Source organism: Salmo salar, chromosome ssa12, assembly GCF_905237065.1.
Source record: "Salmo salar chromosome ssa12, Ssal_v3.1, whole genome shotgun sequence".
NCBI classification, from domain to species: Eukaryota; Metazoa; Chordata; class Actinopteri; order Salmoniformes; family Salmonidae; genus Salmo; species Salmo salar.
Window position 1 is genome coordinate 48690637 of NC_059453.1, and position 13635 is coordinate 48704271.

At 41.7% G+C, this 13635-nt stretch overlaps 1 protein-coding gene across 4 annotated transcripts in view; it reads right to left on the reverse strand.

Annotated features, from left to right (window-relative positions):
- The window catches only part of LOC106565230 (eukaryotic translation initiation factor 4B), a 71647-nt gene extending 58370 nt beyond the window's left edge, over positions 1-13277 (reverse strand). For all 4 annotated transcript variants that reach the window (XM_014132111.2, XM_014132113.2, XM_014132112.2 and 1 more), the window contains exons 1-3: positions 13152-13277; positions 3177-3329; positions 2715-2920 (exon numbers count right to left, since the gene is read on the reverse strand). In XM_014132111.2, the coding sequence (XP_013987586.2) occupies positions 2715-2920; positions 3177-3329; positions 13152-13164 (372 nt within the window). In that variant the 5' untranslated portion in view covers positions 13165-13277. The remainder of the gene's footprint in view (positions 1-2714; positions 2921-3176; positions 3330-13151) is intronic.
- Between the last annotated feature and the right edge of the window lie 358 nt (positions 13278-13635).

Consider the following 13635-nt stretch of genomic DNA (forward strand, 5'->3'; position numbering starts at 1 on the left):
TTGGTGGGTGTCAAAATAGCTAGCCGTGATGTACTCAGAATATTGCAAAATGTGCTTTCGCCGAAAAGCGAGTTTAAAATCTGACACCGCGATTGCATAAAGGAGTTCTGTATCTATAATTCTTAAAATAATTGTTATGTATTTTGTGAACGTTTATCATGAGTAATTTAGTAAACGTTTATCATGAGTAATTTAGTAAACGTTTATCATGAGTAATTTAGTAAATTCACCAGAAGTTTGCGGTGGGTATGCTAGTTCTGAACATCACATGCTAATGTAAAAAGCTGTTTTTTGATATAAATATGAACTTGATTTTACAAAACATGCATGTATTGTATAACAATGTCCTAGGAGTGTCATCTGATGAAGATCAAAGGTTAGTGCTGCATTTAGCTGTGGTTTTGGTTTTTGTGACATATATGCTTGCTTTGAAAATGGCTGTGTGATTATTTTGGGCAGGGCACTCTCCTGACATAATCTATTGTTTTGCTTTCGCTGTAAAACCTTTTTGAAATCGGACAATGTGGTTAGATTAACGAGAGTCTTGTCTTTAAAATGGTGTAAAATAGTCATATGTTTGAGAAATTGAAGTTATAGCATTTGAGGTATTTGTATTTCGCGCCATGCGATTCCACTGGCTGTTGACTAGGGTAGGACGCTCGCCCAGCGAGGTTAACAAGTCACATCTTCAGTGGTATGGGAGTATTTCGGCTACATGCAAACCGATGTCAACCAAATGCAAGTGTTGTGCAAATAGTGCCTCAGAGTTGTAGCAACAACATGAGGCAACACGACAAATGTATTCAATCATTTGAAGAAAAAACACCCGCAGACACAGAAATCACAGAGGCTATCACATAGCCAAAAACAGTTCCTATTTACAGAGTCAGCAAAGAATGCTTCAAGAAGATGAAGCTGGACAGGAGATACAAGATTCAGTCTCGCACATTTTTCTCCCATAACAGATAATGGCGCCGGAGGAGATGGCTGCCGTTTTACAATCCCCTAACCAATTGTGCTCGTGTGTGTTCTTTCACGTTATTTGTAACTTATTTTGTACATAATATTTCTGCCATTGAGTCTTATGAACGAAAAGAGCTTCTAGATATCAGGGCAGCGATTACTCACCCCGTACTGGAAGAATACTTTTTCCTGTAACGAGTCGGACGGAAAGGATTTACTTCAGAAGCCCGACAAGGCCCTCATCCCCGTCATTCGCAGGACAAAGAGACGGAGATACCGGGGAAGAAGGTCCGGGTGCCTTTTAAGAAGCATGCAGCGAGCAGGTAAACTCTTTACCGTCGGTCCTATTAGCCAACGTACAATCAATGGAAAATAAAATGGACAAACTACGATCACGTATATCCTACCAAACGGGACTTTAAAAACGACTATCTTATGTTTCACCGAGTCGTGGCTGAACGACGACATGAACAACATACAGCTGGCGGTTTTAAGCTTTTTTGGCAGGATAGAAAAGCGGCCTCTGGTAAGACGAGGGGTGGTGGCATACGTATATTTGTAAACAGCTCATGCACGAAATCTAAGGAAGTCTCGAGGACTTGCTCGAGGATCTCATGATAAACTGTAGACCACACTATTTACCAAGACAGTTTAAATCTATATTCTTCGTAGCTGTCTATTTACCACCACAAAATTATGCTGGCACTAAGACAGCACTCAATGAGCAGTATACGGCCATAAGCAAACAGGAAAACGCTCATCCAGAGGCGACGCTCCTAGTGGCTGGAGACTTCAATGCAGGGAAACTTAAATCCATTTTACCTCATTTCTACCAGCAAGATAAATGTGCAAACAGAGGAAAAACAATACTAGACCACCTTTATTCCACACACAGATGCGTACAAAGCTCTCCCTCGACCTCCATTTGGCAAATATGACCATAATTCTATCCTCCTGATTCCTGCTTATAAGCAAAAACTAAACACCAGTGACTTGGTCAATAAAAAAAAGTACTCAGATGAAGCAGATGCTAAACTACAGGACTGTTTTGCTAGCACAGACTGGAATATGTTCTGGGATTCTTCCGATGGCATTGAAGAGTACACCACATCAGTCACTGGCTTCATCAATAAGTGCATCGATGACATCGTCCCCACAGTGACCATAAGTACGTTTTATTTTTATTTACCCTTTATTTAACTAGGCAAGTCAGTTAAGCTTTGACTTATAATTCCAATTATAATAACGATTAAGCATACTTATACATAATTACAGATTCATAGGCTTCCAATTCAATCTGCAGCCTATGGCTGCCTGAATAAATAATTAACTTAGTTTATTTAAGAACTCATAAGCTTAACGTTAAGTGCAAAGCTTATATCACACTACAATTTATGTTTGTTAATATGTACAGTAGGTGTAATAATCCAATCTATTATCATATGTAGCCTATAACAATGTTGGGAAAATATTTATTTAATTGGGTTCTATATTCAGTTAGCACAGCATGTATTCATTCATATGTTCTCATTTTAGAAGGGATGTTCTCTACCATGACAGTTGTTTTAACCAAGTTTTTGAAAATTGCAATTCATTATCGCAGGTACAATATCGGGCCCAATAAAAATCACAATTAGATATTTTGTCCAAATCGTGCAGCCCTAGGTAGGACCAACATTTTTGCGCCACTTTGTGCATACTGAGCACGACACAGATTCTGTCCCCATTTGATAACACAGCTGAGTACATACCGCTAGGCCCCGAAAGAAGTCCTTGATAGATTCCTCTGAGACGTCGTAGGGAAGGTTGCCCAGGAAGGCAGTGTAGGGGGGGCTGCGGGGGAGGCGTGAGCGGTCCACATTGGGCTCACGGGCCGACCGTGGAGCTGTGGGCAGGATGTTACGGTCTATTGCGGGGGCCCGGTAACTGTCCTCCCCTGTGTGCCAGGAGGTGGACACTGAGGGAGAGAAAGAGGGGGAAAAAATTCCAGAGACAAATGGATTTCAATGGATAGGTGAGACATTACAGAAAGACTGTGTGGAACAACAAGACATGAGTCCCAATGGAACATGACAGAGAAGCATGTTAGCTCTTTACAAGACATTTCACAGATCTGAGACATCCTGTACATTGCACATTGAAACCCTTGGAAAGTTTGCTTCTTTGGATGTGCCCCCATATGAAACTTCATCAAGAATCAAGTTGTCCCTCACCATCTCCTTCCAGGTCATCGGTCTCGTCAGCCCAGCTGGTGGACTTGGCGTAGCTCGGTTGCGGTGGTGGAGCGTTGCCCCCACTCCCACTGTCCTCTGCGAGGAAGTCAGTGAGGGTCAGGGTCTTCCCCTTCTTATTCCCCTTTTTCTTAGCTGGAAAGGGATAGAGTTGAGACATAAGTGGACTGCATTGAAGTGAAATGAACAAATGGAACTGTCCAAAAACAACCCCTTATCCCTGACAGCCTTCTGCGTTTTCTAGTCTGAGGGGTCTGGATTAGTGTGGTTGCCAGTCCGTTTCTGCTTTTTTGAGAACTCCTTGTTGAACCGTCATGCCAAACATTGGCAAGAGCGCAAACAGATCTGGGATCAGGGCAGTTCTGGATGGGTGTAAGCAATATGGCTCCAACTGGTGTATTGCTTAGACCTATCCAGAGTATCGCCAGGTCTTTGAAAACCGAAGAGGTAAGGGGACAGGTTTAGGGGTTGCATTGGGACCAGGCATGGGAGTAATTATAATCAAATTTAAGTCAGGGCTCCCGAGTGGCGCAGCGGTCTAAGGCACTGCATCTCAAAGCAAGAGGCGTCACTACAGTCGTTGGTTCGAAACCAGGCTGTATCACATCCGGTCGTGATTGGGAGTCCCATAGGGCGGCGCACAATTGGCCCAGCGTCTTCCGGGTTTGGTTGGGGTAGGCCGTCATTGTAAATAAGAATTTGTTCTTAACTGACTTGCCTAGTTAAAAAGGTTGAAAAATAATGATAATATTTGTGGGATATGGCTTCAAGTCATTACATCAGTCAGTGTCCTCAAAATTTAAGACACAGCAGGTGGATGGAGAGCTCTTACATAAGATAAAGAGGGTACATTTTGAAGACACTGACTGATGTAATGACTTGAAGCCATAGCCCACTACACGCGGTCCATTAAACTTGATTTGTGCCTCCCAAGTGGCGCAGTGGTCTAAGGCAATAGCTGTGCCACTAGAGATTCTGGGTTTGAGTCCAGGCTCTGTCGCAGCCGGCCGCGACGGGGAGGCCCATGGTGCGGCGCACAATTGGCCAAGCATCGTCCGAGTTAAGGGAGGGTTTGGCCGGCAGGGATGTCCTTGTCCCATCGCACACTAGTGACTCCTGTGGCAGGCCGGGCGCAGTGCACGCTAACACTGTGGCCAGGTGTACGGTGTTTCCTACGCCACATTGGTGCGGCTGGCTTCTGGGTTAAGTGGGCATAGTGTCAAGAAGCATTGCGGCTTGGTTGGGTTGTGTTTCGGAGGACGCACGCTCTCCACCCTCGCCTCTCCCGAGTCCATACGGGAGTTGCAGCGATGAGACAAGAATGTAACTACCAATTGGATACCACAAAATTGGGGAGAAAAAGGGGTATAAAAAATCATTTCAAAAATTAAAAAACTTGATTATTAACTACTAGCCTCCAAGCAGCCCATCGCCTTGTTTCACAAACCACAAAGAAACAGTGTCCATATAGAGCTAATGGAAATGCTGGACAAACTATAGTGCATCATTTTCACATACTGCCATTGACATTCTCTGAAAAAAGGAAAATAAGCCAATTGGTTTAGAAAAGGGCTCAAACCACCCTTCATGCCGACAGCAGCGCCCCAACAATTGCTCAATTTGAACCGCTGTTGTGGATCGCTCTGGTCCAGCAGCATTTCAGATTAGGGAGCAACGTTGCGCAGACCATGATAAGGAAACACTGTGTGTCTAATGGGCCTTGATAGTCTGTGTGTGGGGCCAGTTGAGCCTTGGCACAACTCACCCATTCTAAAACAGGGAGTGGTCTCTCTCACTGAATATTAACCGCCACTAATTTGCAAAGTTCCAAAACAAACTGGGCATCACAGACAAGTGCTTTTACAACTCAAATTACAGGTAGGTGTTAGAGAAGGGCACAACGCAAAATGTCAGTTTATCCTGTTTGCAGAAACTGAATTTGATTGTTTCTTCAAGGGAAACACCCCTTCAGAGAGTATTCAGACCCCTTAACTTTTTCCACATGTTGCTGGGTTACAGCCTGAATTTAATATGGATTACATTTAAATTGTGTCACTGGCCTAGTACACACAACATCCCATAATGTCAAAGTGGAATTGTTTTTTTATTATTATTATTTACAAATTAAAAATGAAAATCTGAAATGTTTAGAGTCAGTAAGTATTCAACCCCTTTGCTATGGCAAGTCTAAATAAGTACAGGAGTAAAACATTGCTTAATTAGTCACATAATAAGTTTCAATAATCATGTTTAACATGTTTTTTTTAAATGACTACCTCGTTTCTGTACCCCACACATACAGGTAATTGTAAGGTCCCTCACTCAGTCAAGCAGCGAATTTCAAACACAGATTCAACCACAAAGACCAGGGAGGTTTTCCAATGCTTCTCAAAGATGGGTAAAAAAAGCACACATTGAATATCCATTTGAGCATGGTGAAGTTATTAATTACACTTTGGATAGTGTACCAATACACCCAGTCACTACAAAGACACAGGCGTCCTTCTGAATGATTTCACCATGAGGCCAATGGTGACTTTAAAAACAGCTACTGAGTGTAATTGCAGTGATACGATAAGACTGAGGATGGATAACCAACATTATAGTTATTGCACAATACTAACCTAATTGACAGAGTGAAAATGAAGCCTGTACAGCTAAAAAAAATATTCCAAAACATGTATCCTGTTTGCAACAAGAAAAGTAATACTGCAAAAAATGTGACAAAGCAAACCTTTTGTCCTGAATGCAGTACTTTACAATGTCCCACTCTCCATATTTTCAAGCATAGTAGTGGCTGCAGCATGTTATGGGTAAGCTTGTAATCGTTAAGGATGGGGGAGTTTTTCAGGATGAAAAAAGAAACGGAATGAAGGTAAACACAGGCAAAATCCTAGACAAACCCCTGGTTCAGTCTGCATTACACCAGACACTGGGAGATTAATTCCCATTTCAGCAGGACAATAACCGAAAACACAAGGCCAAATATACACTGGAGTTGCTTGCCAAGACGACACTGAATGTTTCTGAGTGGTCTAGTTACAGTTTTAAATAAAATCAATGGCAAGACTTGAACATAACTGTCCAGCTATGATCAACAACCAACTTGACAGTGCTTGAAGAAATTTGAAAATTATAAAATGTGCAAATATTGTACAATTCTGTTGTGCAAAGCTCTTAGACTTACCCAGAAAGACTCTCAGCTGTAAATCGCTGCCAAAGGTGATTCTAACATGTATCGACTCAGTGGGAATACTTAGTAAATTACATTTCTGTATTTCATTTTCAATACATTTGCAAAACACGTTCCCACTATTTTTATGGGGTTTTGTATGTAGATGGTGAGGGAAAAGAATATATTCAAAATGTATTTAATTCAGGGTGTAACAACAAAATGTGGAATAAGTCAAGGGGTATGACTACTTTCTGAATGCACATTAGGCATGTGTGAGACACTCATCAAAATTTGTTTTAGTGGCCTAGAAATGGTTGACTACTGATTCCAGGGGTTTCAATGGACCCAGCTCTTCTGATGGAGCAGGTTTGGCCTGTTTATTTTGGTTTGTAGCAGACTGAGAAAAACAAATGAGGGCTGGCAGCTTAATTGTGAAAATCCCAGCTGTCAGGACATTCTTTTCACACACTACAGAGCATGTCAGCCCGTTTACAATTGGTATCTAGTCAGTGGGTCACACACTGTTTACAATGGATGATGGCACCAGTGCAATGAGTAGCAACAAATACAATAAATGCACACTTGAATTGTATTAGTTAGTTATGAGGTTTATCCATCCTGGCAACTAGCTACTGTAGCCTGTAGCCTAGCAAACAGCCTACAAGCCTATGTGCAAGGTATAGTATCATTATTATGAATTATCTGAAACCAAATTAAGGACAGTCCCAGGCAGTATTAAATAGAACGTTGCGGCCCCACCCGCCTGTGCGGATTATAGCGCCTATTGAGGATAGTATCTTTTGGACGGGGGAGTATTAACAGACCCAACGTTCATTCTGAAAGTTGAAACTGTTTTGGAAACGAGGAACGTAGCCATCTTTCATATCAGCGATACAAAAAAGGTTAAATGACTACACACCTTTATAGGGTTAGTGATCCCACACAACCATATCTCCATGTTACAGCACATGTTTACGGAAAACAGAAGGAAGACAGTCGACTACCTCTGCTATCTAGGTATCTGCGCCGATTCACCTTTAAACAGAACATGTAAGGTCCATGGACTGTAAGTAGTAACGTTAGGCTCCTTTAGTCCAATATTGGGCCAGCTAGCTACCTGCTAAGCTAGCCATTACACCCACTTGCTTATGGCGTCAGCATGCTTCAGTTTGGTTGGCGCCTAGCCAGAGGGTGCTTGCATACTCCCTTAACCTGTTTGGGCTAGGGGGCAGTATTGAGAATTTTGGAAAAAATATGTGCCCATTTTTAACTGCCTCCTACACCAACTCAGAAGCTAGAATATGCATATTATTGTTCAGGTTTGGATAGAAAACACCCTAAAGTTTCTAAAACTGTTTGAATGGTGTCTGTGAGTATAACAGAACTCCTATGGCAGGCAAAAACCTGACAAGGTTTCATGCAGGAAGTGGCCTGTTTGACAAGGAGTCGTGCGTCTTGCATCTGTTTATTGAAGAGTAAGGATCTTAGCTGTAACGTGACAATTCCCAGGGCTCCAATAGGCTCTCAGGACCCGGGAAAATCATGAAGGTTGACGAGGCAGCCTCAGGCTGAAACAGATTATCACCTTATTCAAGTGTCCCATTAGGTGACAATGGAATGAGGCGCGTGCGCGATTAGCCCGCGTGGAGTATTTTAATTCGGCTGTTTAGTTTATTGCAGATTCCCGGTCGGAATATTATCGATTTTCTACGAGATAAATGGCATAAAAATTGGTTTTAAACAGCGGTTGACATGCTTCGAAGTACGGTAATGGAATATTTAGACATTTTTTGTCACGCCATGCGCGCGACCGTGGATTACCATTCGTATAGTGTCTAGAACGCACGAACAAAACGACGCTATTTGGATATAACTATGGATTATTTGGGACCAAACCTACATTTGTTATTGAAGTAGAAGTCCTGGGAGTGCATTCTGACGAAGAACAGGAAAGGTAATAACATTTTTCTTATAGGAAATGTGATTATGGTGAAGGCTAATCTTGCCGGGTGTCTAAATAGCTAGCTGTGATGGCTGGGCTATATACTTAGAATATTGCAAAATGTGCTTCATCTGAAAAGCTATTTTAAAATGGGACATATCGAGTGCATAGAGGAGTAATGTATCTATAATTCTTAAAATAATTGTTATGCTTTTTGTGAACGTTTATCGTGAGTAATTTAGCAAACTGTTAGTAAATTCACCGGAAGTTTGCGGGGGGTATGCTTTTTCTGAACGTCACATGCTAATGTAAAAAGCTGTTTTTTGATATAAATATGAACTTGATTGAACAGACATGCATGTATTGTATAACATAATGTCCTAGGTGTGTCATCTGATGAAGATCATAAAAGGTTAGTGCTGCATTTAGCTGTGGTTTGGGTTTTTGGTGACATTATATGCTAGCTTGAAAAATGGGTGTCTGATTATTTCTGGCTGGGCACTCTCCTGACATAATCTAATGTTTTGCTTTCGTTGTAAAGCCTTTTTGAAATCGGACAGTGTGGTTAGATAAACGAGAGTCTTGTCTTTAAATAGCTGTAAAATAGTCATATGTTTGAGAAATTGAAGTAATAGTATTTCAAACGATTCAAAAATCGCGCCACTGGATTAGACTGGCTGTTACGTAGGTGGGACGAATTCGTCCCGCCTAGCCCATAGAGGTTAAAAGACCTTCTCTTGAAAAACTAGAGAAAAAAGGGCCAATAGTACTGTTTGTCCATTTTGAGATGCCGTAGCCAGTATACACTTCCTCAAAATATCATTACCGTAATTTCCGGACTATTAAGCGCACCTGAATATAAGCCGCACCGCACCCACTGAATTAAAAAAATATATATATTTTGAACATAAATAAGCCGCACATGTCTATAAGCCGCAGGTGCCTACCGGTACATTGAAACAAATGAACTTTACACAGGCTTTAACGAAACACGGCTTGTAACAAAAATAAATAGGCTTTAACGAAACACAGCTTGTAACAAAAAATAAAAAATTTGCAGTAAGCTTTAGTTGTCTTTTTGCACTGAGTCAATTCCTCACGCTGCTGTTTCCAACGTCTTATCATCGACTCATTAAGACCAAGCTCCCGTGCAGCAGCTCAATTTCCTTTTCCAACAGCCAGATCAATCGCCTTCAACTTGAAAGCTGCATCATATGCATTTCTCCGTGTCTTTGCCATGATGAGAATCAGAATCAGATGAGAATCAGAATGTAATCAGAATGATGGGAAGTTTGAGAGCGCTCGATTTAATCTAAACAGTAAACAAAAAAGTTGTTTGACCTTAACCTGTTCGGCAATTTCATTGGTCTAATGAAAGCTTCATGCCGCCAAAAAACTGAGCACGTCACAGAATGTGTTTTTTTGAAGAAAAAAAATATTGAAAGCGGGAAAAATCTATATACCGCGAGGTTCAAAGCGTGGGAAAAAAGTTGCAGCTTATAGTCCGGAATTTACGGTAATCTAAGATAACTCAAGAAATCTGTCAAATCATACGTTTTTGCCGAGAATATCTTAGTCGCGCAATTTTACATCTAACTAAGATGTTTGGGGCAGTATTTCTCAAGTGAAAAAATATGCATGAAAGCAAGTCGTCTCTCGTTGAATGACACAAGACACTTCATTGACAAATCCCTACGGTTGACAAATCACCGAAGAAGGGGCCTAAGACTTCTACTGCCAACTTCGGCTTGCCTCGAGAAAAACATGTGCCCGAACAACCGAAAGAACCTTTGTTCGAAGACCAAAACGTCATCATAATATATGAACAAACTGTTCCAAACTGTTTTGGCTGGGAAGCATGCAGGCACTTTTAGTCAGAAAAAGACTGCTGACGGGGAAAACTGCTCGAGTTAAAGTGGAACTGATAGAGTTTTAGCAACATTAAATCTTATTCAAATCTGTTTATATAGACCCCCAGGAAGACTATGACACCTTTTTTGTAAGCACTTAGATATGGTCATTTTCATAAATTCATAGAATGTTCGGGAATGCGTGTAGTAAGGCATTTCTGAAAATTCTATAGCAATAGAGGTGGAAAGCGGCCATGCGTTTGGACAATTAATTGACACTGCAGTAAATAAAACCGAATTTAAAAAAATCTGTCTTGTCCAACACCGGAGTCTATGCAGACCTGTGTGTCATAGCCAATCAGAGCTACAGTAGGCCTACATGCAAATAAGTCATATGGGCCTGCCATAATTCACTTTGAACTGAACTGTGTGTTTACAGGCAGTAGCAACGTCGTGAATTTAGATCATTAGAACACATTTGCCCAAAAATACACCTGAATGGACTTCTGCAAATATTTAAACACCACAGGAGTCCTCTTACATTTGGGAACTTCAGTCCTATTGATCAAACAACCATGAAAAAAGGTAGGCCCTCTCTCCCTCAGTTGCATATAGCACATCAACAAGATCAACAACTAATGCTAGCCTGAGCGAGATGAGCCAAAGTCTAATGAGGGAACATTAGATAAACCCTCTCAAACTTTTTCAGCTAGTTGGCCATCAAAATTGCACTGATAAACGATGGGGAATAGTAGCCTGCTTGTCCTTCTGCAGCTTGTCTGCCAATGCTGGACCCCGGGAAGAGCTTGGCAGCAGCTAATGGGAATCCATAATAAATACATTCTTGTTCCAACCCATGTTTTGACAACTGAATGAGAACTTGCCTGCCTGCCCACCCATGTGATCGATGCCACATACATTTGATTGACAACTAAGAGATATGCTAACTGTGGATAACAGTCGTTCAAGTTCAGCATAGCTAGTGAAGCGATTCAAATGTCTTGCTAGCTAACCAAATGACATCTGCATCGCTAGCTGTAGACAATGAAAAACGATATGAAGGGAAAAAAGGTTGGTTGTTCACCCACTCCTCCAATGACATGACATTCCTCCCGGCAGCTAAATAGCTAACATTAGGCTCCGTGTTTTTAGCTTGCTAAATAAACAGCTAGCTACATAAATACACTAGCCCAGGGGTGTCAAACTCAATCAGCGCACGAGCAATATTGAAAAAAAAACTCATTTGCGGGCCAAACATACTATTTTACAAAACAACTTGCAACCCTAACTGGCCATTGCTTTATTAGAAAAAATATGGCCCTTTATAATGTCCACTTACAGGATGCTGTATATAGTATTTTAACATATTAAAACAAAAGCCTTCCCTGTAGCTCAGTTGGTAGAGCATGGTGTTTGCAACACCAGGGTTGTGGGTTCGATTCCCACGGGGGGCCAGCACAGAAAAAAAAAATTACAAAAAAGTATGAAATTGTATGAAATGTATGCATTCACTACTGTCAGTCGCTCTGGATAAGAGCGTCTGCTAAATGTTGTAAATGTAAAAAAAAGATAAACCATATGTGATCAGCCTCGTCCATGTTAGGCGAAGGTTTGGCTCGTGTAGGCCTTCATTGTAAAATAAGAATTTGTTCTTAACTGACTGACTTAGTTAAATAAAGGTTAAGGCCTAGTGGCTATGACATAATGAAATATGAAAAAGTTGGGGAGATGCCACTGATGGTTAGTACGAGTGTCCGGTGTTGTGCCTAAAATCTCCCCCTGACAGAATCCCCCCCTAATTTCCTTAATTTTGTGGCTAGTCAAATATTTTCTATAGAACAAACTTCACATCAGGATAGGTAACCAAAATGAATAATTAATGTATGTGTCATGTTAAACAGAGGGAGTACAATGTTGGCTTGCAATAAACATTTCAGAACAACTATGGCTGAATTATTATCCTTACACTTTAAAAAATACTAGTCGAATAAGACATGGGAGAGATGACAAATTTTGGCAAAGAGATTTATTTATAGACTAATACAAATCAGTAGCGGATTTAGGTACGGGCGAAATGGGCAGCATCTTTCCGAGGGCGGCACGGGGCGCCCCTGGGTGCGGGCGGGCAGGGCTGCCCCTGGGTGCGGGCGGGCAGGGCTGCCCCTGGGTGCGGGCGGGGAGGGCTGCCCTTGGGTGCCATACAAGCTAGAACTGCCACATACACTTGAAACAAATAGCCAAACCAAAAACTGCAGACAAAAATGCTTACTGCTACTAAGATCAGTGAAATAAAGGCTAAACTGACAACGGAGTTTAGAGCAGAAATCTAGCAAGCAATTCGCAGCAATTAAATACGCGAAATGGGGGGAGAATTATGTCATGGGGGAGATTTTCGGCACAACACCGGAAACTGTCGTACTTCACCCATCAATTACCAAAAATAATCTCTAATCCGGGGACCCAAATGCGCACGTGGGGAATTTCTTGGGAATCCCACGCCATTCAACCAAACCCTCCTCCAAGAAATTCGCTTGCGCCTCTAGCAATAGCGTAGATTGTCTGAGCGCACAGTAAATCATCCACTATCTAACGTCAGACACAGTGTGACCGTTCTTTCAGTAACGTTAGTTGTTTATGTATAACAACATAACATAACGACCTGCTTAACAATGTATAATAAAAGCAAAAGACGACCTCTAAAGTCAACTTGCTACACGTTACATATTTTTTTTTTTTAAAACACCGGTGGGACAAAATGATTCAACTTGCAAATCGCTGCCTCGCGTAACTGTTAACCATAGCTAGCTTTAACGTTACATCCCTTGGCCGGCCAAGGGGTCTTTATCCTTCAGAAACAGTCATTTGATACCATTATAGACATAGGCCATTGACACGACAAGGTGTAAACACCGGTCAAACAATATGTGTTAGTTGTGCGGAGCTGATACACTCTGAAATTTGCCAACTCGTTCAACCCACATAAACCTCACCTGCCGCCGCCATGTTGGAGAGCGAGTTCGTACCAGATTCCCGGATGAAGGCGTCAGAAGTTTATAAACGAGAACGCGCATCTTTGGGTTCGAGCCTCAAATCCCTCCCGCCTTGCCCATGCAGTTTATTTTCTATAATGAACTGGGTGGTTCGAGCCCTGAATGCTGATTGACTGACAGCCGTGGTATATCAGACCGTATACCACGGGTATGACAAAACATATATTTGTACTGCTCTAATTACGTTGGTAACCAGTTTATAATAGCAATAAGGCACCTCAGGGGTTTGTGGTATGTGGCCAATATACCACGGCTAAGGGCTGTGTCCAGGCATTCCACAATGCGTTGTGCATAAGAACAGCCCTTACCCATGGTATATTGGCCATATACCACACTCCCTCATGCCTTATTTTATATTAGAATATTATGTTATGGTTTGTATGCCCACATGGCCAATTTTAGGCATCTCAAAGCGTTTTCATTC